General features: G+C 35.2%; 1 protein-coding gene across 1 annotated transcript; it reads right to left on the reverse strand.

Moving 5' to 3' along the window:
- Positions 1-361: 361 nt before the first annotated feature.
- LOC131151165 (sugar transport protein 6-like) lies at positions 362-4,365 on the reverse strand. Its single transcript, XM_058102415.1, has 4 exons — positions 4,257-4,365; positions 3,218-3,537; positions 1,311-1,937; positions 362-1,210 (listed from the first exon to the last, which is right to left on the reverse strand). The coding sequence occupies exons 1-4, from the start codon at positions 4,363-4,365 to the stop codon at positions 761-763; spliced, it is 1,506 nt and encodes a 501-aa protein (XP_057958398.1). The 3' UTR covers positions 362-760.
- Between the last annotated feature and the right edge of the window lie 21,547 nt (positions 4,366-25,912).

Consider the following 25,912-nt stretch of genomic DNA (forward strand, 5'->3'; position numbering starts at 1 on the left):
ATGAAGTCATATTAATCTTGTTAATTTTATAATCTCATCGATTTTAAATTAATCTGTATAATAAATGCAAACACGTTCTCTAGTTATGGATTTGAAGATAAAAATGGTGAAGCAATATTTTTTTTGTGGCTTTTAACAATTACCATGGGAAAATAAAGATATATGTAATTAGTCATCTTGATTTACACCTTAGTATATCATTTTTAAACTCCAAATTCATGCGATCAATTCTGAGAGACCAAACGAATAATTAATTTAATGGCGAAAACACTTCCATTATATTTGGGAAGGGATAGTCTTTGGACTTGGATGAGTGTTTATTCCAATAAAACTCTATCTTTACTTTTTATCAAAATACACGAACACAAAATTTAGACTCCAAATTTTGAAAGGCCAACCCAAGCCCCTTAGGCCTTGCATAGTATTTGAAAATCCTAAGGAAACCTTCAAAATGAAAATCACATTTATAAAATCGTAATAGCAAATAACATTTGCAAGGATAATAATAATAATAATAATAATAATATCCCGATTAAATTAAAGAAGCAAACCAAAGTCTAAATAGAACAAAACGCATTATCACTCTCTCCATCCTGCATGCATTTGCGGGGTTTATGTATGCCTATATCTATATCTATATCATCTCCATGTTTTTGTTTTCCGATCCGCTGTCATCCAGGTTTATGTATATCTATATCTATATCATCTCCATCTTTTTGTTTTCCGATCCGCTGTCATCCAGGTTCATGTATATCTATATCTATATCATCTCCATGTTTTTGTTTTTCGATCCGCTGTCATCATCCATGAATCTCCTCCAAACAGGGTGTGGCTTCCACACCCTCTCCACCATGGCGTCGATGGGCACGTTCTTGGTTTCGGGCAGAAGGAACAGCACGAACAGCCCCATGAAGAAGATCCAGGCGGAGAAGAAGAAGAAGATGAAGGCGCGCATGTGACACAGCATCGACAGGAATACCTGAGCTATCAGGAAGGTGAACAACATGTTGGAGCTGACAGCAAAGGCAAACCCGGCGGTTCTGGTCTCCAGCGGGAAGGTTTCGCTCGGAATCAACCAACCCAGAGGCCCCCACGACCACGCAAAGGACATCACAAACGTGCACACCAGCAAGACCACTACTATTGCCTGCCCTTTATTCAGAGAGTTCGTCTCGCTCAACTTTGCCAGTAGAATCCCCCCAATAGCCATCTGCAGGAGCCATGGATGCCGGTGATTGATTTCAGTATGTAGTAATTAAAAAGAAAATGCGAATGAAGATATAAGTATGTAGATGCAGATATGTTGTCACCTGGCTTATGAACATTTGGACGCAAGCTTGGAGCAACAATTTCCTTCTGCCAACCTTGTCAACTGCGTAGACGGAGACCAAGGTGCTGAGCACGTTCACGGACCCAGTGATGACCGCGGAAAGCAGGGAGGCGTCGCTCTTGAACCCAACCGTTTGGAACAAAACAGGGGAGTAGAACATTATAGCGTTAATCCCCGTGAACTGTTGAAACACTTGCATCATTATGCCGATTATGAGCGGTGGCATGCTCGATTTCTTCATCAGCGTCCTGAATGGGTGCTTCACTTGCCCCGCCAGGTCGCAAGCCATTTGGATTTCTTCAAACTCTGCGTCAACATTTTTTGTTCCCCTGATCTTTGCCAGAGTCTTCTTGCCTCTCTCGCTCTTCCCATGCTCCACGAGGCTGGTCGGCGTCTCGGTGATGATCGTGGAGCCGAAGAAGAGGCCGGCGGCCGGAACGCCCGCAAGTCCTAACGCCAATCTCCATCCGTATGGGTGGACGGTGGATACCGCATAGTTGACGAGATTTGCAACCAAAATTCCGATTGTCACGAAGAGTTGGAAGAGAATGTTGACAGCTCCCCTGTGCTGGACTGGGGCAATTTCTGACAAGAACAAAGGAACAGCCTGCAACAAATTTTGAGGACTCCATAAATAGCCAAGAATTCTAAGCTGGTGATCCTTTTTAACTTCCAATTACGCAGAGCAGTAAATGGGTACAATGGACTATGGTACAATTCAATAACATACCGAGCTGATGCTAGGACATGGACTCAAATTTGATCAATTTCAAAATTATTAAACCATGTCATGAGTCCAATATTTCATACTTTGTAAAATACCTTGTTTAACTAACCAACTTAAAGTTTACTTTAATTTATCAAAAAATATTTTATCATTTAAAGAAATATAAGCAAAAGTATTAAACAATTCATGTAAGCCATAACACCCAAACTGTAAGCATTGAATCAAAGTTATTCATTATAGAATACTTAACAATGTGTTCCCAGCGAGGAGGACAACTGAATTCACATAACAATAAACTTAACTCTGATGCCAACTCAATCGGGCTACAACATATAAAACAATTCGAACTCAACTTGATTAAATTTTTAACTTGATTATAAATTAATATTAAATAAATATAATATATGTATAATATTAAATATATTTATAAAATATATATTATATAGTATAAATAAAATTAGAAAAAGTTTGAACTTGATTCAAATTTGAAAATATTTTTATTTCCATTAGAAAATAAAATTGAAATAATAGTATTGAAATTTTCATTTAATGTCAATAAATATGGTCAGCTTAATTTTAAACTAATAAAGTCAACCGCTTCAATTTTTTTGGCAATGTTATTAATGCAGGATTAAATTAGCTTAATTTAGACAATAGTTTTTAAAAGCATAAAATCTCTCTTAAAATTTGATAATATCACAAAAAATATTCATAATGTTTCTTTCCTTTTGGATATAATAACACTTGCCTCATCATTGATGCGTCAGCAGTTTAAATTGTCATGCCAGACAAACATTCCAAAATTGAAAAATGAAATCAAATCTGATACGCCCTAGTGTTTGACATGTCGGTGCCGTGTCAAGGACATTTTAGCATGTACATGCCACGAATCAGACACACAAACCCTTTTTAAAAGGTCAATCCAAGTGAGTGCTAATAATTAATGAAAAATTATAAATTATATTTGTCCCTTCAAATATATATATATATATATATATAAAATTTTGATATCAAATATGAGTGAGTGAATTTTACTTTTTAAAATATGATACTTATTATGAAGGCGAACCATTTTCGTATATGATAATAGGAACAGTATGGAGGAACAAACATATTCTATAATTTTCCTTAGGGATATGGAGCGTAAGTAAAGTGCGCACCTCATTGCCAAAGCCAATGCCAATGCCAAAGAAAATTCTGCCAAGAATTAGGACATAGAGATGCTGAGACAACCCACTCAAGAGGGCTCCGATGATGAAAAAGCCAGATGCGATCATAATTGTGGGCTTTCGTCCAAACACAGAGCAGACCTTGGACGCAACAAAGCTGGACACGAGTGCCGCCAGGTACAATGAAGATGTGAACAGCTGAAGAAACTGATTGTCGTATTTGCAGTAGTTGTTTTCCTTCGCATGAAGTTTTCGTTCGTAGACAGCGGGAAAGAACTTAATCAAGAAGTCATCCATGGACGTCACTCCTCCTGCAAACACCACATTATTCGGTAAAATTGAATGAGAAACATCCAGAAATTACCTATAATAGATTTTAGACAATTTTATCCTATTGGGTTGGTTTGGTCTCGCTATTTTATCTAACCGAGAAAATAAAATTATTAAGAAGAATAATCTTAATTTTATGTTAGTTAGGGATGGATTGAATTTGTATGAATTAAAATAAAATATAATATAAAACTACGCATGATCCCCGTTAGACAATTTGATTCTATTGAATTGGTTTAAATAGGCAGAAATATTAAAAATCAAAATCAAAAGCCAATCATTATTTAGAAAAATAACCCTAGCTTTATGTTAGGAAGGGTACTTGAATTTGTGCAAATTTGAATCAAATATAATATAAAATTATAGTATCTTTATCTCAAAATCTAAATAAATATAAATACAAGAATCAAAATGCATGCCTTCAAATAGTACTTAAAGATAATTAACTCAATTTTCACATTTCGCATTCCTCTTTCCCTTCTCCCAAACAGACTATTTAAGAAAAATGGCATCAAATCACAATTTCTTTGGCCTAACCCATAAGGGTATGCTTCATATATGCTTCTTCATCCGATCAATCACACCCCCTGGTAAATTACAACTCCCTCGGATGTCAACGGGAAAAATATATACCACGTTTGGATCATTAATCTTTAAGGGAAAAAAGAAACTTCGACATGCAACATAAACTAATTCGTACCTGAAATTCCAATGTCATACCCAAACATGAGGCCTCCAAAGGCTGCAAAAATCCAACACAGAACCACATAAATTGTGATCCTCGATTCGTAAGCCCCAGGGCCAGCCATCTTTGCTCACACCTCCTCGCGCCCTCTCTTGTTAATCCTATTCCAAACCACGGGTGAAGAGAGAAACTGAGGAGGGCTTTTAAATATGTAGATCCTAGAGCAATCACTGCGAACTTGACGAGAAGATTTGTGAATGGAAGACGTATATATGGAGCCAAAAAGAGTGTGGATGACACAGATCTGATAAGGATAACATTAAATTTTTTCACCTTGATTGAAGCAATGACATTGGCCATTGTAGCCATTTTAGGCATCCTCATTATCCCTTGCATCGCCATTAATTAACTTATTCGTCTTGATTTCTGAGATTTTTGCCAACTGGCCGGAACCCTTCTTCTATTTCTCCCTTTAAAATTAACTATTCCCATTTTTATTATTTGTCTCTCTTGGTTACCAATTGTACCAAATCAAAACAAAAAACAAGAAGGAAAATATATATATTATCTTACAATATCCATCTGCATTAACTCTCTTCTTAAGCAAATTTCTCATTCAGTCACTAAGTTCAAGCTTCGAAGTACCTATGCTGTGCATTTAATTCCAGAGAGAGAATGGGCATCTGAGTTGGAAATCCCTCAAAACAGAGAATTTATTAGTTCTCATATTAGGCAATCTTTAATTAAATTAACTTCTCTTGGGCATCTAAATATATGAACCAAAATCTATTTAAAGATTTGCACAATAAATTGCCCTATTATCACACTATCTAGTCATTGTACTAATCAAAACCGAGTCTCGTACTATTCAAGTTTGACCCCAGCCTGGCCCTTATATGCTTTCTTATTTAGTGGTGTCAATTTTAAAATGAAAAATAATAAATTAGTTCTTGTATTAATAATTAAAATTTATTTAGATCCCTATACTATTAGTTAGTACCTAATAATTTTATTCAATTTAAGTTGTCATCTAAAATAACTTAATATGATTACCAATAGAAGGATAGAAATTGAAAAAAGGCATCTCTATCCTATGGATTTGTCGTCATTTGAGGTTTCCATATTATTTTTCGGTTATTTTATGCTCACTATATATGCACTTGAACTCATAATACGAAGTCATAATCACTTGGCAAATAAAATTTCTCTTGAATTTTTTTGCGCATCCTAACAAAAATTAGTGATACAACATGCCTTGTTAATTTGTGTAAGAGAGATTTACTAATATTTTTATTTAAATAGGACAACAAAATAATTAGATGAAATCAATAGATAGAAGTCTTTAATTGTGTTAATAAAAAGTATGAGAATAAAAATAGATTTCACTTGATAGGAATTAAAGAAAACTCTATATAACTGTGCCTCAAACTATAAAAACATCTCTCCTAATATAAACACGTAAAGAAAATATTTTAAAATACCAGTAGGGGCAATTGATATATGGAGCTCTACCATAGCTTCATGATCCAACACTTGATATTTGATAATTGCAAATTTTAATCATTAAAGTATTCTTGAGTGACATTATTACAAACATTTATATTAAAAAAAATTATAATATGAGGAATAAGTAATTAAAAAATGGGAGCGCCATGAACTTAAACTCGACATTTCGATAATTCAAATTTACCATTAGATTATTTCCTAGGTGACAATATGAAACATGTACAATATTGAAAAAAATAAAAAAGTAATAAAAGGACTAATAAAAAAAAAAATTGGGTCGGTTGTCAGCCTTCAAAACTTTATTTGTCTTAGCTATGATATTATAATACATGATATTCAAGGCTCACATCTATAATTATAATTTGTTATTTGTCTCAAAGCTCAATCTAAATTTTAAATTCTTAAAACTAATGAAAAGACTATAAAAAATTGATTGTACAAAAGAAATAGTATACTATATTTATTTAAAACAGTTTAAGATAATTTATTTTAATTTTTGTAAAAAGTTAATAATTCAAGTAAATGTGTTTTATGACTATAGATTGCGATATTATTCAGACATTAAATTCAATGCTTCTATTTCCTTATTCACATTAATGTCCATTCATGCAAGATATATGCTTTTAGTCTATACTTTTAAAAAAAGTATATGTATAAATTAATAATCAACTATGAATTGAGTAATTAATTCTTCAAATATTTCAAAAAAAGAGTCTATTTGAAGTTTTATAAATTGAAATCATAATTTTATACTATTTTACTAATCAAAATCATTAAAAATATTATAACAATAATACTATAAGTATCGACATCGAGTTATGAGGACCCATTTAGGTTGTTAACAATTGGTGATAGTTTTAAAGTCAAATATGTAGAGACCCAAAAATTATAATTATTAAAAATTAGGAAGGATAATCATGGAATAGATAAATAAAGGATAAGGGAAAAAAGGAAAATTTTGGAAAGAGAACAGCAGATCTCGTCGAGAAATCTCTTGTCCTCGTCGACGAGTATTATACATGGGATCGTCGACGAAGTTTAGTTCCTCGTCGACGAAGAGATCTCGAGTGAGTGAATTTCATATTTTAAGTTTCGTCGACGAACGCGTCCTTTCGTTGACAAAGTCCCTTCTGTGGTTCGTCGATGAATCCTATCTTTTCATCATCGTCGATGGATCCAAAGTTGCTTCTTCACGAAGAAAGCAGTTTTCCTTCGTTTTCTCTCTCTAGAAAACATTTTCTTTATCTTCTCTCTTCAAATTCAACCAGAATTTAGCCCGAATCAACAAACAGAAACCGCTACGGTGTTTTAGGAGTGATTCTCTACACATCTAGTAGAGCAGATTTCCAAACCGGGCTTTTTAGGAAATTGCTCCAAAGTTGAGGTAAGGGTTTGGATTCCTAGTTTTTGGGGTTTTAAATGTTTACTTGAGACTTATAGGTTGAGAAAATGCTGAAATAGTAGGTTGTTTGGGGTTTATCTGATTAAATTAGGGTTTTCAATCCAGGGTTCGGGTGAACGCCACAAGCATCATCAATTTGAGGTTCCTGTTAGCGTAGTTCATGAAAGCAAGTAAGGGGAATATATTAAATTAGGGTTTTTTTGAAATTAACTGGTAAAAATGAAAAATTTATATATATATATATGTATATGATTTTCATGTAAGTTTTGAAAAGTCAATCGTTTAAATGGTAAATTTTTGAGCTTAGGGTTGTGTTACTAGTTATATTTGCGAAAAAGGAAAGATAAAATGGCAGATTTTCTAGATAATTGTGCAAGAAATTGAATGTATATTTTTAGTGTATTAAAGATGATTATGGTTGGCTTATTTTCAGTAAACGTATGATTATATGTTGTTAAATGGTGTGGCATAAGTAAAAGGAAATTTTCTGTGCTGAACTATGATATATGTATGAGATGCAGGAAATACTGGAAATGGATTGATAATCAAAATGGGATATGGTTTATTATGCATGTGTTTGGGAATTGTTAAATGGTAATGTATGGTTTGAGAACTCTGGTAAACTGGAAACTGGTAAACTTGAAAATGGACACAGTATTGTTGCGGATATATTTGGCGGAGCTAGTGTACCCACACGTCTTAGATAAAGTGTGGAGATGAGATGGTCGATTGTGCTCGGAATGGTAGTGTCCCCCTGGAGTCTAAAACGGTGTGGGAGCAGCCAATCAGGCCTACAGATAGTAGAACGTGGTTGATTTAGCTCTGGTAGGCCAACTAGAGTTAAGTTTAGCCTTCGGGCTACCGAATCCGTTATGGGGCGGAAGCATGACTACAATCTATGATCGGTATAGAGAGTTCTAAACACATAATTGTTATTTTAACCATGGTTAGTATGGAAAACAATAGATATAAGAACAATTGATATGGAAACTGGAAAATGGAAATGATATGGACAAGAATGATATGGAAACAGATTGTAAGAAATATGGAATATGAATGTAATGAATGATACAGAAATAACAGATATAGAGTAAAGAAAGAAATGTATTTTATATGGTATTATTACATGTATTTGGGGCGGGGTATACTCTTCGCCCGAGGGCTTGCTAAGAAAGGTGAGTGCCCTGATAGGTATCAGATGTAGTTGTGGGCTGTATAACATATTAGGGTAGAGGGAAGTTACTTGTATGGGTGGATAATCTTCCATATTCTCGGGAATTTCTAATAGTAAACTTTTGTATGAATGTGTGAGTACGAGATAAACTGATCACCTGAGGGCTTACTGAGTAATGTAAGTGCCCTGATATGCTTTAGATGTGACCGTAGGTTTCATTAAATATTATAGCAGAGGGGTGCTACTTATATGGGTGGGTAATCACCCAAATCCTTGGAAACTCTCGTTGGTAAAATACTTTTCTTGTGTATGATTAGGAGCAGAGTATGATTTTATAATTATGGTTTCATTTGGAAATAAAGAATATAAACGTATGTTGTTCACGAATCTCATGTTAGCCACACACTGTTTTAATGTATTCCATCCTTACTGAGATGTGTCTCACCCGATAGTTGATTTTCATCTTTTCAGGACCTCCACGGGATCAAGCTTAGAGAGCTTGGGGTTGTTGTAGCATTTTTGTAGAGAGAGAGAGAGGGTATAAAGTTTGATTATGTTTTTGGTTTGTAATATATTTATGTTTTTAGAGATGTATATGGATGTTTGTGAATACTGGATGTTGGGTTATGTTTTGAGATGTATATAAGTATACAAACTCTGGTATATTTTATTTAGGATATGTTGTTATTTCCGTTGTGTAATTGATATAGAGTCAAGTATTATGATATCAGATACAGGTGGGATATATCGGAGATATATTTCATATAACACTCTGGACCCTAGTTTTGAGTTTGAGGCGTGATTACACGTCAAAACTGCGTAATTGGATGTTTAACCCGAGCTTTACGGTTTATATTTTTAATTAAATATCTAAAATTGTCAAATATTTTAATAAAATGCCAAAATCATCATTCTTGAACTTTATTGCACTATTTATGAAGTTTTGGTAATTTTTTGTCGCAGGAAAATTCCCAGGAACCAAAACCGACACCTGTTCATATTTCATGCATAACTTTTCTATCCGAGCTCCGATCGAGATGATTCAAATTTCTGGAGAAAGAGAAAAGGATTATCTACAACTTTTGTGTTTTGAGTTTTATGAGATAAGGCTCAAAAAGAGCATAATTTGCAATGAACAGAGAATAAAAAAATATAATAATTCGGGTCTTCTAAATGGGTCAAATCTCTAATCCGGGTCTAGGGCTTTCTTCCCCAATCTCTATTTATTATTCTCTTCCCCTCTTTCCCAGTGTGTGCCCTGCGCACCAAGCTTTTCTCTCCTCTCCTTTGCTCTTCTTCTTCTTCTTCTTCTTCTTCTTTGGTTTTGTATTTTTTTCTTTCAATTCTGCTTTGTTCTCTTCTCTTCCTCTCTTCCCTCTTCTCCTTCCCTTGTCTGTTTCTCCCTTACCTTGCCTTCAACCCCTGCCCCGAGCCCTCCTACTGTGCTTCAATTTGCTGCAACCGAACCTCTGTTTTTATTTTAATTTTCTCCTTGAATTCTCCCCTACTCTCTTCCTCTCCCTCTTTGTTCTCCCTAAACTCCCTTAGCTTCCCTCTGCTTTGCTGCCAGCACCCGCTCCCTGAAGCTACTCCATCACAGCAACACCATACCAGATCCCCAAAGCCACTCCAGTGGAGACTCTTCTGCAGCAGGTCCCACACAGCAGCTGCAACCACCTTCGACAACACAGCAGCAACACCCGAGAGCAAGCCAGCATCTTCTCCATTCTGCTGCCAAGCCATTCTCTCCTGCAACCCGTGAAACACCAGCAGTCGTGTGTCTCTGCAGCTGCAACAACACCAGCACAGCAGCCCCCTGTTCGAGCACAGCAAGCCTTCCTCCACAGTAGCCGAAAGTCTCCATCACAACCAGTAGCAGCAGCAACCTGAGAACCATCTGCTATGGCTTTTTTCCCTTTCTCCATTTATTGCAATTGAATGTGTTTTGTTTTTAAATTATTTAGTTAGTTAAATAGAGTCTTGAAAATTTGTTTGAGTGATTGTTAAGTACCTTTACTTTATTTTATTTTATTGATGTTTAGTTCTTGATTATTTGAGATTTCTCAATTAATATTGTCATCAGATTGGTAGAGTTTAGTTTAGCTTCTTTCAATTATTTATTTATCGTTCTTTTAATTTAAATTCTGTTTTACTTATTTTTGTTTGAAGTTGTTTTTCCAAAATTTAGTCTTTTTATTGAATCTCAGGTTAGTTAGGGTCAATTTCGTCAAAGGTCGTATTTTTCAATTTTGTTAAAGTTCTTATTTTTATCTTTCGGTATCATTCAAAGTTTAGATTTTTGATGTATTTGCATTTTTGTTCGAGTTCTCGGTTTGAATTATTGATCCGTATTAAAGGTTTGATTGTTAGTGCGTATGTGTTGATTGAGTTTCCATTCCTGTGTGTTTTAATTCCGTGTCCAAAGTTGCCATGTTTAATTAGTGCGTGTTTCGATGTTTCCTTAGGTAGATTAGAGTTTCCATTCTTGCATGTTTTAGTTCCATGTTTTAGGTTTCCAGTTTTTATTAACGCGTGTCCCAATGTTTCTTTAAGTAGACGTAGGGTTTCTATTCTTGTTTTCTTTTATTTAGTGCATGTTAGTTTAGAGTTTTAAATTATGTGTCATTTAATTCATCAAAAGTGAAATTGAACAATCTTGAAAACTCTGAATCTGAACCAAGTTCAGTACCTTTTTAATTTCGATTGGAAGAAAGTAAAATCTGAGATTAAAACGCATTCCCTAAGGAGACGATCTAGCCCTTGGGCTTAATATTACACGACAGAACTCCTATACTTGGGATAGCTTCCGAGCTGCTCATTTTTCGAGTGAGTCAAGGCGTTACATTTTGGTATCAGAGCATTAGGTTTTGGGATTCTCCAGACTTAAGGATGATTAATATCAGAGTATAGGAATAGGTGGTGATGAGGATATGAAATGGGTAGGTTAGGAATTGAGAAGTATAGGATTTTGTCTTGTAGTCTGGAGGCGGAAATACGTCGATGATTTCCTATGATTTTTTTGAAGCGGTCGATGGCCTCAAAAAAGCCACGATAAACCTTAGATGATTTCATTTTTTAGCCGTGAGACTAGTCCTAAATTGAAAAGTTGGGTGTATATTGAGATTTAGATTAATGATTGTGTTGATAAGGTTCTGATAATGGAATTCTTATCCTTTTTCTGTTTTATTTTCAGAATGGATCCTAGGGATGAGGATGTAGGGGCTGAAGGAAGGGATGATTCCAAGACTTCCAGTGAAGAGGACATTGATAGCTCTACGATGTTGAGGGGTATAGCTCAATAGGTCAGGGCAGAACTGTATATCTGCTGATCAGGGCTGTAGCATCAAGGAGTTCATGAGACTGAACCTGTAACAACCTGAAGAATAATGTTATTTAAATAATAAAGAGGGAGAGAAATGGAAAAAGAAACAAAAGGAGATGGCAGACTTCGCCAACGACATCGCACATTGGGAGTAATAATCAAAAATTTTTCCTTGGTCCTCGTCGATGAATGCAGGGGATTCATCGACGAGGGTATAGCAGGACCTCGTCGACGAGGGCAAGCTTCATCGATGAGAAAATATCGAAAGGATGTTTAGGGGACTCTAAATTTCATCGACGAAGGGCAGGGTTCATCGACGAATTGTCTATTGACCTCGTCGACAAAGGCCGCAGTATAAATAGCCTAAACTTGGTTTATACGCATAATTTTCGGCGTAAATCTCTCTCTCTCTCTCTCTCTCTCTCTCTCTCTCTCTCTCTCTCTCTCTCCTGGATGGTTCTCCTTCCAACTTTCTTCGGTTTCGGCCCCATCAGTCGCCGGATCGACGATCTGAGGCCACCATGATGCTCCTGGCGAAGTTCTCTTCAAATCTGCTGGGGCAGATCGTCTGTGGAATTAAGTTGTATTTCTCCCCAGAATCAAGGTCAGGCCTTTTATTCAGTTTTTGACCTTCTGACAGTTGTAGGAAATGATGTAGGCAAAAAAATATTGATATTTTGTTATGGAAAATATGGTTTTCGAGGTGTGGAATAGGAAGCCCCGCGGATGTAGGATTAGTATACGATAGGGGCTTTTCAGCAGTTTGGTAAGGGAAACATGCTATGCTAGGAGAAACCTAGTTTGATTTCAGTATAAAGTTTATGTTTTTTCCAGATTAATATTTAGAGCAGAAATTTATGCAATTTATTATTGATGCTAAAGTATTTTAAATTATTGTTTGGCATAAGAGTATGAATACAGTATAGAAACATGTTTTTACAGTATTTTCAAGAATATGTTTTACAAAATATACAGACAGTGAAAATGTGTTTACAGTATCTTTCAAAATACCATGATTTTATAATTTTACAACATCATAACAGGTAGATTTACAGTTTATCTTAGAAAAATAAAGTTGATATAGTTACAGAATATTACAGTGTTATGGTTTATACAGTTATTACAGAATCACGATAAAACAGTTAGTTGTATATGGAAACGTATTATATAGTATCACACCATGATAGATCAGACAGCAGAGTACGGTACCGTAGCTACATATATACAGATATTCAGTTCAGAGTGCAACCACTTAACTTAGATAGTAAGTGGTATGAGATCGATTGTGCCTAGTTGTGCACAGGCTCCCCATCAGATATGGGTTGAGGAGGGCCGATCTGACAGAGGAGTAGAGTGGTTTACCCTAGTCGGCCAGCCAGGATAAATTCAGCCTTAGGGCCGCACAACCCTGTAATGAGGGGTTAAATCATGACATACAACCATCCAGGAAAATATTCTCAAATATTATAGTATTATCATATTTTCTGAAATAGTAGTATTATTATGAAAAGTAATTTCATACAATTTGACATGTTAAATTATGTAGTTAAAGGTTTTATAATATGTTATGTAATATCTGCATTTTCAGTTTTAGTTATTTGCACTACTCTTATCTCTAATTAATTTTTTTACAGATCGACATCTCAGTAGTCACACAATAGTAATAGCATATTTCGTCTTACTGAACTTTGGCTCATCCCAGTGTTGAATTATTTTTCAGGTGAGCCAGTTGGGCGAGCGGAGCAAGCTCACAAACAAAAAAAGCTGTTAGCCTGCCCTTTTTTAGGGTGAGTATTTTGGTGTTCAATTTTGTTAGATCTGGTGTTAGTAAGAGTAGTTCTTGAGAATACTGTGAAATATGTAATATTTGTGGAATATTTAGACACTTTGGTATTATATATAGGTTGTGTTTCAAGTTATTTGCTTTCCGCTATGTAGGAAATTGTTTTAATTTAAAATAGTATAGGAGAATTTTATTTTTATAAGAAGGTTGTTATAGAACCCTCCTACTTTTGAGGGAGGACCTGATCCAGTGACAACAGAAAACTGGGTTCAACAGATAAAGAAGATACTAAAAGTACTTGACTGCACGGACGAGCAGAAGGTCCGTTATGCTATATTTAAGATGTCAGGCGATGCAAAACGCTGGTTGCTTTTTGTGAAGTTACTAGAGGAACAGAGGTTAGTGAAGATAGCTCTGACATGGAATTGATTCAAGAAACTATTTTTTGATAGATATTTCCCCTTGTCCACCCAAAGAGGAAACGATTGAGGAGTTCACTATTCTAACACGCGCGAATATGACTGTGGGGGAAAAAGAGGCTTACACCTTCTAGTTTCTAGGCTGAGGGTGGTCAGGGATCCTGGAAGAGAGAAAAAGATGCAGTGGGCCCGAGACAAGAGATGGCAGATCAAGGTTATTCTGGTTACCAGGATAATAAGTCTTACTCCTTATGTCAGAAATGTAATAAGAGGCATAGGGGTGAATGGTGGACCAGGACTTCTAACTACTATAGGTGCGGCAAACTGGGGCACATCAGGAGAAACTGTCAGGAATTGCAGCCTATTGCACCTGCACCTAGTCAGATTCGGGAAAATAAGAAAGTACCCTGAGGTGGTGGTGGACCAACACGTGTCTACACGATGGTCCTGAACGAGGTAGATAAATCCAAAAGGACATGTATGAATTTATATTTAAGATAATTATGATTTTATTTAATTATAGATGATGCAATAGTTTATTTGGCGATATATACTGAATTGTAAGGATATAGTGAGTTAGTAAATTTTAGAAATGTGAAAAGGAATGATTAGCAAAAAAATTTCGAGGACAAAATTTTGTGAAGGAGGGGAGAATGTAGAAAACTGGAAAATTATAATTATTAAAAATTTGAAAGGATAATCAAAAGTAGGCATCTCTATCCTATGAATTAGTTTGTCATTTGAAGTTTCTATATTATTTTTTAGTTATTTTATGCTCACTATGTATGCACTTGAACTCATAATATGAAGCCATAATCACTTGGCAAACAAAATTTCTCTTGAATTTTTTAGTGCATCCTAACAAAAATTAGTGATACAACATGCCTTGTTAATTTGTGTTAGAGAGATTTACTAATATTTTTATTTAATTAGGACAACAAAATAATTAAATGAAATCATAGATAGAAGTCTTTAGTTGTGTTAATAAAAAGTATGAGAATAAAAATAGATTTCACTTGATAGAATAAAGAAAAACTCATATATAACTTTGCTCAAACTTATAAAAACATCTCTCCTATATATAAACACGTTAAAGAAAATTTTTAAAATCACAGTAGGGGCAATTGAATATATGTAGCTCTACCCATAGCTCTCATGATCCAAACTCGATATTTTGATAATTTCAAATTTTAATCATTAAAGTATTTCTTGAGTGACATTATTACAACATTTATAATTAAAAAAAATCTTATAATATTGAGAATAAAGTAATAAAAAATGGGCAGCCCATGAACTAAACTCGATATTTCGATAATTTCAAATTTTTACCATTAGGATATTCCTAAGTGACACTATTACAACATGTACAATATTGAAAAAATAAAAAAAATAATAAAAGGATGACATGAAAAATAGTATTAGCCCAAACTCTTATTTGTTTTAGCTATTATATTTATAATACATTATTATCAAGTGCTAATATCTATAATTATAATTTGTTATTGGTCTCAAAGCTCAATTCTAAATTCTAAATCTTAAAAATAATCCAAAACTATAAAAATTGATTATACCAAATAAATAAATAGTATAATATATTTATTATAAACAATTTAAGATATATTTATTTTAATTTTTGTAAAAAGTAAATCATTCAATAAATGTGTTTTATGACATATAGATTGCGATATTATTCTACATAAATTCAATTTTCTATTCCTTATTCACATTAATGTCATTCATGACAAGATATATGCTTTTAGTCTATACTTACTAAAAAATACATTTTTATAAATTAATTAATCAACTTGAATTGAGTAATTAATTCTTCAAATACTTTAAAAAAAGTGTCTATTTGAAGTTTTTATAAAATTTAAATCATAATTTTATACTATTTTACTAATAAAATCATAAAACATTTAAACAATAATACTATAAGTATCGACATCGAGTTATGAGGACCCATTTAGATTGTTAACAATTGGTGATAGTTTTAAAGTCAAATATGTAGAGACCCAAAAAATTATAATTATTAAAAATTAGGAAGGATAATCATGGAATAGATAAATAAAGGATAAGGGAAAAAGGAAAAATTTTGGAAAGAGAACAGTAGACCTCGTTGAGGAATTTCTTGTCCTCGTTGACGAGTATTCTACATGGGATCGTCGACGAAGAGATCTCGAGTGAGTGAATTTCAGATTTTAAGTTTCGTCGACGAACGGAAGCCCCTTCTGTGGTTCGTCGACGAATCTTATCTTCTCGTCGACGAAGCCACGTGGCAACATCGTGTATAAAAGGATCCAAAGTTGCTTCTTCGCGAAGAAAACAATTTTCCTTCGTTTTCTCTCTCTAGAAAACATTTCCTCTGCCTTCTCTCTTCAAATCCGACCCAGATTTAGCCCGAATCAACAAACGAAAACCTCTACGGTGTTTTAGGGGAGATTCTCTACACATCTAGTAGAGTAGAATTCCAAATTGGGCTTTTTAGGGAATCATTGCAAAGTTGAGGTAAGGGTCTGGATTCCTAGTTTTTTGGGTTTTAAATGTTTATTTGAGATTTATAAGTTGAGAAAATGCTGAAATAGTAGGTTGTTTGGGGTTTGTCTTATTAAATTAGGGCTTTTGATATGGGGTTTGGGTGAGCACCACAAGCATCAATTCGAGGTTCCTGTTGACATAGTTCCAGAAAGCAAGTAAGGGGAATATATTAAATTAGGGTTTTTGTGAAATTAACCAGTAAAAATGGAAAATTTATGTATATATGTATGTAATTTTTATGTGAGTTCTGAAAAGTCAACCGTTTAAATGGTAAATTTCTGAGCTTAGGGTTGTGTTACTAGTTATATTTGCGAAGAAGGAAAGATAAAATGACAGATTTTTTGGATAATTATGTAAGAAATTAAATGTAAATTTTTTGTGTATTAACGATGGTTGACTTATTTTTAGTAAACGTATGATTATATGTTGTTAAATGGCGTGGCATGAGTAAAAGGAAATCTTCTGTGCTGAACTATGATATATGTATAAGATGTAGGAAATACTAGAAATGTATTGATAACCAAAATGGGATATAGTTTATTATGCATGTGTTTGGGAATTGTTAGAAGGCAATATATGGTTTGAGAACTCTGGTAATTTGGAAATTGGTAAACTAGAAAATGGACATAGTACTGTTGTGGATATATTTGGCGGAGCTAGTGCACCCACACGTCTTAGATAGAGTGTGGCGATGGGATGGTCGATTGTGCTGGGAATGGTAATGTCCCCCTGGAGTCTAGGCCAGTGTGGGAGCAGCCAATCAGACCTACAGATAGTAGAATGTGGTTGATTTAGCTCTGGTAGGCCAACTAGAGTTAAGTCCAACCTTTGAACCGCATAACCCGTCATGGGGTGGAAGCATGACTACAATCTATGATCGGTACAGAGAGTTCAAAATGCATAATTGTTATTTTAACCATAGTTAATCTGGAAAATAGTAGATATAAGAACAATGGATATGGAAGCAGGCAAATGGAAATGATATGGAAACAGATTATAAGAAATATGGAATATGAGTAAGAATGTAATGAATGATATGGAAATAACAGATATAGTGTAACATCCTCAAAATTTACACCATTTTTTTAACATGTATATATATATATATATATATATATATATATATATATATATATATACATAACCATACCTATGCAGTGGATACATAAGTCATACAACCATATATACTATACAATACCAGAATTCAGTACATTCAGACCATAGTCATATAAAACAACTCCCTCTAGTATCACCTACCCCAAATATACAAAACATTGTCACAAACTTATCTTACAACCAGGATAACCAAGTCAACTCTCTATCGGCGAGCCTGATCTACTTGCCTAGCTGGCTCACCTGAAAAATGGTAAAGTATCGGGGTGAGACGACGCTCAGTAAAAGAAATATTCTATTACTAGTGTGTGGCGACCAAGTCGTATAACTATAATAATAGTATTTAAAATGGCATGATCTGACAAATCTACAAAAAAACATATATCACATGTATAGTAGCTTAAAATATTTGTATTATCTGAACTTTCTATCATCCATACTACTAATATCATACTATATACAACAAAAGTTGTAAAACTGTATACATATATATATATATATATATATATATATATATGCATAGCTGTGTTCTTTTCCTGGGACTCTGTATGTCATGATTTGACCCCTCATGACAGGGTTGTGAGGCCTGTAGGTGGGACTTAACTCTGGTCAGCCCTTCAGGTAAGTCATCATACTCTATACTACCTCAGTTCGGCCAAACTGCATCCACTCCTAAGCTTGGGACTGGCTGCTACCTCGTCAAACTGGCCCCCTTAAACTAGTGAACTGGGGAGCTATATCCTCTCTGAGCACAGTTTGACGGTACCCACACACTATCTAAGATATGTGGTTGCACTTTATTTTGTATATAGCAACGGTACCGTACTTTGTAAACTGTATCTGTCTGTAATCTTTCCATAGGGATCTGATACTATATACATATATACTACACTATTTTTACTGTTTTCATTATGTTTCCAAAATAACCATAACACATATAATTTGTACTGTAAATATTGTAATATCTGTAGCATCTTGATGCTATAACTATAGAATATGTCTGTACTTTCTATCTGTGTAATCTATCTGTATACTTTGAATGTTATGGAATTTAGGAAAACATAAATTCTGTAATTACTATATATACTGATCTGAATAAACATATGTATTTATATATATATATATATATATATATCCATTTGTGAAACTATCTGAATAAAACTGTATATGTTCATGCATCTATCTATATAATATCTATGAATATCTGGCTATATCTATATGTTCTGTATAACATCAAATACTGAGAAAACTGTATCAAATTCTACATCAAATAATATTTACTTAGATCACACATACTTTATAGTCTCATATTTTGTAAAACTACATAATAATTGGTATACATGCAACTGTAAAATTTCTATTAACACAGTCAAATCTCTTAACATAGCATATTTCTCTTACCTAGTTTCTGAAAAACCTTCACTGAACTTTGACCCTACACTCGCAGGGTTCTCCACTCAACACCCTGAAAACGACATCCCTCATAACAAAACATCAGTATTTTCTTGCATACAACATTTCCTATAACTACAGGGAAAGCATATTCTGAATAAAACATCTTACCCTGAATTTGGGATGAATTTCAAACCACTTCCACCGACGATTTGCTCCGGAAGACTTGGAGAGAACTTCCCCAGGAGCGTTGTGGTGGCTTTAGATCGTCGATCCGGCAAGAAACATGGCCAAAATTGAAGAGAGAATGAGAGGGGTGCGTTTTAGAGAGAGAGAGAGAAAGAGAGAAAGAGGAAGATTTATGCTAAATTCTGCAAATTAACTCAGGTTTTCACTATTTATAGCCTCGAATTCACCGATGAGACACGTCATCTCGTCAATGATTTCTTTAAGAAGTTCGTTGACGAACCTTCTCTCCTCGTCGATGAATTTCAGACCTACATAAACCCCCTCTCAGTATCTTCTCATCAACGAAACTTGTCCTAGTCGATGAGCTCCTTTTGTATCCTCGTCGACGAATCCCCTGTGTTCATTGACAAGAACCCTTCTAATTCTTTGGGTTATTACATTCTCCCCTCCTTATAAAGTTTCATCCTCGAAATTTACTATCTGGGTTAAACACCATCTATACACAATCATCTCGTAAAGGTAAAGGGTCTACTTATTTTATTACTTACCCTCACTTATGGCGGAGGAATACCGTGGTTACAATCTAAGTTTTGGGAGATTATACATATAAAACTAAAATACCACCTACTAACTAATTCAATACATGTACCTGCAAAAGAAAATATAACCTATCTACTTATGCTTTACTTGTTTACCACTAAACCTCTTAAAATAACTGCAGGTATTTCCATCTAATTTCATACTCGAGTTCCCATGAAACTTCTTCCATAGCATGGTTTCTCCACAAAACTTTCACTAGATGAATTTATTTCATGCACAATTTCTGTGTCTTTTTATCTAAAATCTGTATTGGTACTTCTTCATAAGCCAAAGAATCCTTAAGTTCTATCTCTGCATAGCTGATGACGTGGGACGGGTCTGGGATGTATTTCCTCAATATGACAACATAGAATACATCGTGTATTCTAGACAGAGCTGGCAGCAAAGCTAGCCTATAGACAACTGACCCTACTTTCTCTAGTATCTCAAAAGGACCAATATACCTAAGGCTCAACTTGTCATGCTTTCCAAATCTCATAATTCCTTTTAGGGGAGCTATTTTCAAGAATACTCGATCCCCCACATCAAATTATAGTTTCCGACGGTAAGTATCTATGTAAGTTTTCTACCGACTCTGCTCGGTATTGATTCTTTCTTTAATTAGTCGGACCTTGTCAGACGCCTGCTGTATTATTTCTGGACCTAAAACTCGCATTTTGTCTACTTCATCCCATAAAAGAGGAGATCAACACCTTCTACCATATAGTGCTTCGTAAGGTGTCATACCGATACTAGCCTGATAGCTATTATTATAAGCAAATTCAACTAACGTCATAAATTGAATCCAACTGCCTCCAAAATCAAGCACACAAGCACGAAGCATATCCTCTAGTGTCTGAATTGTCCTTTTGGTCTGTTCATCCGTCTGGGAATGGAAAGCAGTGCTGAATGCTAACTATGTACCCATAGCCTAGTGAAAACTTTTCCAAAATCGTGAAGTGAACCGAGGATCTCGGTCTGAAACTATGGATACCAGTACACTATGGACATGAACTATCTCTCGAACATATATCTCTGCCAATCTATCCATTGCGTAACTGACTTTAATTGGAATGAAATGAGCAGTCTTCGTCAAGCGATCAACAACCATTCAAATTGCATTCAACCCCTGTCGTACTGCTGGTAACCCAGTAATGAAGTCCATAGAGACGTGATCCCACTTCCACTCTAGAATAAACAGTGGCTGCAACTGCCTTGTTGGTCTTTGGTGCTCAGCTTTAACCTATTGGCAGGTCAAGCACTACTATACAAATTCGGCTATCTCTCTCTTCATTCCACTCCACCAGAAGTATTCTCGCAGATCCTGATACATTTTAATGCTACCTGGATGTACGATGTATAGGAATCTTTGAGCCTCCTCAAATATAGTTCTCCTAATCTCGGTATTTACAGAAACATAGAGCCTAGTACGGAATCGCAGGGCTCTATCATCTGATATGCTGAATTCCTCACCCTAAACATCACGCACCCTAGCCATTACCTCTGCCAACTCTGCATCTTCACCCTGAGCTGCTTTAACCATCTCGTATAACATAGGGTGAACTACTAGATTGGAAATGACTGCCTGAGAAATCTCCTCTATTAACTCTATACTGAGCCTCTCCAAATCCATCAAAATTGAGTGTTGAATCTCCATAGCTGCCAGTATGGGTCCCATTGACTTCCTGCTTAGAGCATCTGCCACCACATTTGCCTTCCCTGGATGGTAACTAATCGTGCAATCATAGTCTTTAATAAGCTCTAGCCACCTTATTTGCCTCATATTTAGCTCTTTCTGGGTAAAGAAATATTTTAGGCTCTTGTGATCCGTGAAAATCTTGCACTTTCCACCATATAAGTAATGCCTCCAGATCTTAAGAGCGTACCCCACTGCAGCTAACTCTAAATCATGGACAGGATAATTCTTCTCATATTCTTTAAGTTGTCTAGAAGCATACACAATCACCTTGCTATGCGGCATCAATACACACCCAAGACCTTTCAATGATGCATCACTATATATTACAAATTCGTCCTCCCCTGATGGAATAGATAATATCAGAGCTAAAACTAACCGTCACTTTAACTCCTGAAAACTCTGTTCGCAATCATCGGTCCAATCTTATTTTAAGCCATGTTTTAGTATTTTTTTTAAAAAAATTAAATTCAAATTTTGAAAACTCATGTGGACCCACACAACTTCGAAACCCAAGTGAGTCCTATGTAACTCCAATGGTCCTCACACGGTTTTATGAGCCCTACATAGTTTCAGGACTCATGTGGACCCCACATGACTTCGGGACTCATGTGGGCCCCACATAGGATGCTTATATTATTATTATTATTTTACCATGTATTTCTACAAATTATGTCTGTCAAAATATTATTTTATGTATATATACTTATTTACGTGTACAAACAGTGTCTATCCTGTTTATCCTATGAAATTCCATTTTGATCAAGCCGACCTCCAGGGAGCGACTAAGCCGCAATGGTCTCTAAGCACTCGCTAAGACAAGGTCTTTCTTAGGCATCAAACATGGAATCAAGGATCCTACAGAAAAACACTTCTGTATTGATATTAACTTAATGACCATTTATTATTATTATTATTATTATTATTATTATTATTATTATTATTATTATTATTATGTTTTAATCGTATATATATTTTTGGGTCATCACATTCTCCCCTCCTTATAAAAATTTTGTCTTCGAAATTTGCAAATTTGAAATGAGTACTGTATAATTGGTTGTCCTATTTGAAAGAATAAATTAATGAACGATTTTGCTAAGTCTTAGAATAGATTGAAGGTCAATTTAGCGAAATATTTTATTTTGAAAACTGAAGTGTGAATCGTTGGTCTAATAGGGGTTGAAATGGAAAAGAAATTCTAAATTTAAAAAAAAAAAAATATATATATATATATATACATATAAAATAAAATGAAACAAAATTTGGACTTTAGTGCCTTAGCTCAACGTCAACATCTATCGAAGTGCTAGCGGTGTTACTTCTAACTACATGGGTTCTTTCTTGGCGGAGTTGACCTCTTGTAATGTCACCGGCTTGGGTCAGAAAAAAGGAGAGAACGCCCGTTTGTTCGGCAAGGGAGGAAGAGCTGTCGTCCTCCCCTTGTGACCTTTGGTGGGGATGCTCATAATGAGCCATCGGTGGCCCATAGATGAATCTTGAAGCGTTTTGGATCTCTTGGCAATGGTGGAGTAGGCCAGTATTATCATAAACCCTTAGTGTGGTGACTATTATGCTACCATTGTAAGGGGTATGACTCATTGGTGTGATGTTAGTTGTAAGTTTGATAGACAAAATATTATCAATAGGGATGACAGTAGAAGTGGTTAGGAAAATGGCAGGGGCACTGCTCGGGGCGGTAGTGGCGGAGGTGGTAAGATGGATAATTGGTGGGGTAGTAATTGAAATAGTGGTTTCTTCAACTGATCCCCACTTACGCCTACGGTTCTCAAACCAAAAGTGTACATTTCTCGGCTCGATTGGACCATACCGTCGAAGTCGTGCTGCAAGCAAGATAGCCCGCTTCACAGAAGGGAGTTCCCCTTGACTGCTGCGAAAGGCCTCCTCTAAAATCTCCAGTTGTGCCTTACTAGGTTTCCATCTTTGGATTGGCGATCTAGTGTTGCTCTAAGAAACTTGGGGAGTTGGGTGATTTGGCAACATTTTCGAGTAATGAGACAACCAAGAGAAAAGTTGGGAAGAGCTAATTTCCGCAAACCGCAATGTGGTTGTTCAAGATGGTAGGAAGCTGTGATGTTTAGAGTTCGTGGAGGCAAACCCTTTTTATAAGGTAATAGCCGCATGTTATGGAAATCGAGAGAGAGCGACATGTGCCACGAGAATCGAGAGAGAGTGACGCGTGTCATGAATATCGAGCGACGCATTTGTAGACACCCTATTTTTGCCCTAGCCAAATAAAACAAGGGGTCCCCTCTTATTATTCTTATTATTTTATTATTATTGTTATTATTATTATTACTCTCATTATTCTATTTTGAAGTATACATATATTCAATTGTGATATTTTTAGTAGTTATATTAACTTGTTATTATTATTATTATTTTTAAATTTAATCCCTATGATTTTATTGCGGGCGTATGAGCCTTCGAACTTCACGTACCTTAAGCTCTGAGGGAATATATGTATATATTTATTTATTTATTCATTTTTCATGTGTGTTTATTAATTCATAAAAGGAGTAGTTTAAAGAATTATTAGATTAACTTAGGGATAATTTCAAATTAATTAGGTACCGTTCGTAAGAACGGGCGCGTAGGGGGTGCTTGTACCTTCCCCTCGCGTAACCGAACTCCCGACCCCAATTCTGGTAATGTAGACCGATTCTACCCCTAACGGGGTAGTAATCATGTGTTCTAACCACACTAAAGGTTAGTGGCGACTCCGACATTCCATGTTTTTCCATGAAAATATTAAAATGATTTTAATTTCGCCGCCCGGGGCACACGCGCTCCCGGGGACGTCGCGACAGCTTGGCGACTCCGCTGGGGACTTAGAGAGTCGAGCCATTAATTAATTGAAAATTATCCCAAGTTTAAATTTAATAAATTTTTTAATTACTCCTTATTTTGTAAATATAGTAATTCATAAATAACCTTAATTAATTGTAAATATTTTACTTCCATAATTTGTAAATAACCAAAATCAGTTAAAATTTTTTGTTTCCTAATTTTGTGAATATTAATTATAGATATTTTGTTTCCAAATATTCTGAATAAAGCATATTAATTGTAAGATATTTTGAATAAGTAAATTAATTATAGATATTTTGTATATTAATCGTAAATATTTTGTTTCCATATTCTTTTTAAGTAAGCATATTAGCTGACAATAGTTTGTTTCCAAATTTGTTGTGAATAAACATATTAATTGGATATATTGTGTTTCCTTATCTTTTGAATATATATATTAATTGTAGATATCTTGTTTCCATATTGTTTATAGCATGTGAATAAATGTGGGGATTGCAGGATTAGGTTAAATTTAAATTCACACACTCTCACGCTCTATACCCGAGCTTTCCTTACTAAGATTAGATAGGAGTGTAATAGCGTTTGTCCCCACGTGGCAGGGCTTGGGGGGACCCGCGAACCACTCCACTCAGTTTAAACTTTGTCCAAACCCCTTTTGGGTGAGGATGGAGGTTAGATTGGGAACCTGTTTTATATAGGGATTAGAGCCTACCCACACGTACTTGTCTATAGTCTTCCCTAACTAGGATAGAGCCATGAAAAACCCCATATATACGTACCTACCCTAGGTTGGGACAGGAGCCACATCCTTCTCCATGTATAGTGTGTTGTATATATGTTATGAGATATCTTGTATTATACCATGCATGCTGCATCCATTTTAGACTTACATACTACTTAGCCAGTATTCTAAAAAAGCCCAATAATGAGACCATGACCCATCCTTTCAAAAAAAAAAAAAAACGAAGCACTTGGCCCAAACATTTTAAAAATATGAGTCGGCCCAACCCTTCTCAAATAATTCGGGCCCAATTCTTTAAAAACAAATCTTGGGCCTAACCTTTTCCTAAGCAAAAACTCGGCCCATGCCTAAGTTTCAAAAAGGGGCAAACCCAGATTTCAAAAGAGGACTTCAACCCCATTGCCTAAAAATTTGGGCCAACATTTTTTCAAGTAATCCAAGCCCAATTCCTTTTCGACTAGGGCCTTAACCCATCATGAAATAACTCAAAGCCCATATTTTAAAATACTTGAAGCCCAAGTGCACACTAAAGTCCACAAGTTCACATTGAATGAATCCAATGGGTTAACTAGCCTGGGTCAACCCCAACCTCAGAACATAATTTGACCCTTTATAGAATCTGATGTACATGGACCATCATCAAGGAAATGAATGGGTAAGGGAGAAATTGAATTGAAATCGTGACCCATCAATGGTCATGTTAATCTTGACCCGTTTCATTAGTGGGATTTTTTCTAGAATTCTAGCTAAGTAGTAATTTAGGACATCATATTCATGCATTTCATTTCATACATAGTCATGCACGATAGGCTGCATGCACGTTTATATCTTTGTTTGTATATGTAAGTGCACTAGTTGCATTCATGCATAAACACCTATTGTATACCCTAATCATGCATCAAAACGCTTTCACTCATGCAGTACATAATTATGCATTCATGGTTCTAAAAAAAGGAAATTTTTTGGTTTTCAGTTCCTAATCAAAGAGGT

The sequence above is a fragment of the Malania oleifera genome, chromosome 3 (genome assembly GCF_029873635.1).
Source record: "Malania oleifera isolate guangnan ecotype guangnan chromosome 3, ASM2987363v1, whole genome shotgun sequence".
NCBI classification, from domain to species: Eukaryota; Viridiplantae; Streptophyta; class Magnoliopsida; order Santalales; family Ximeniaceae; genus Malania; species Malania oleifera.

Excerpts from the sequence above, each read along its gene's own strand:
- LOC131151165 (XM_058102415.1), bottom strand. The coding sequence starts at position 4,365 with ATGGCTGGCCCTGGGGCTTACGAATCGAGGATCACAATTTATGTGGTT. Across the intron at positions 3,538-4,256 it reads GTATGACATTGGAATTTCAG|GAGGAGTGACGTCCATGGAT; the intron begins GTACGAATTAGT and ends TGGTGTTTGCAG. Across the intron at positions 1,211-1,310 it reads TCCAAATGTTCATAAGCCAG|ATGGCTATTGGGGGGATTCT; the intron begins GTGACAACATAT and ends TGGCTCCTGCAG.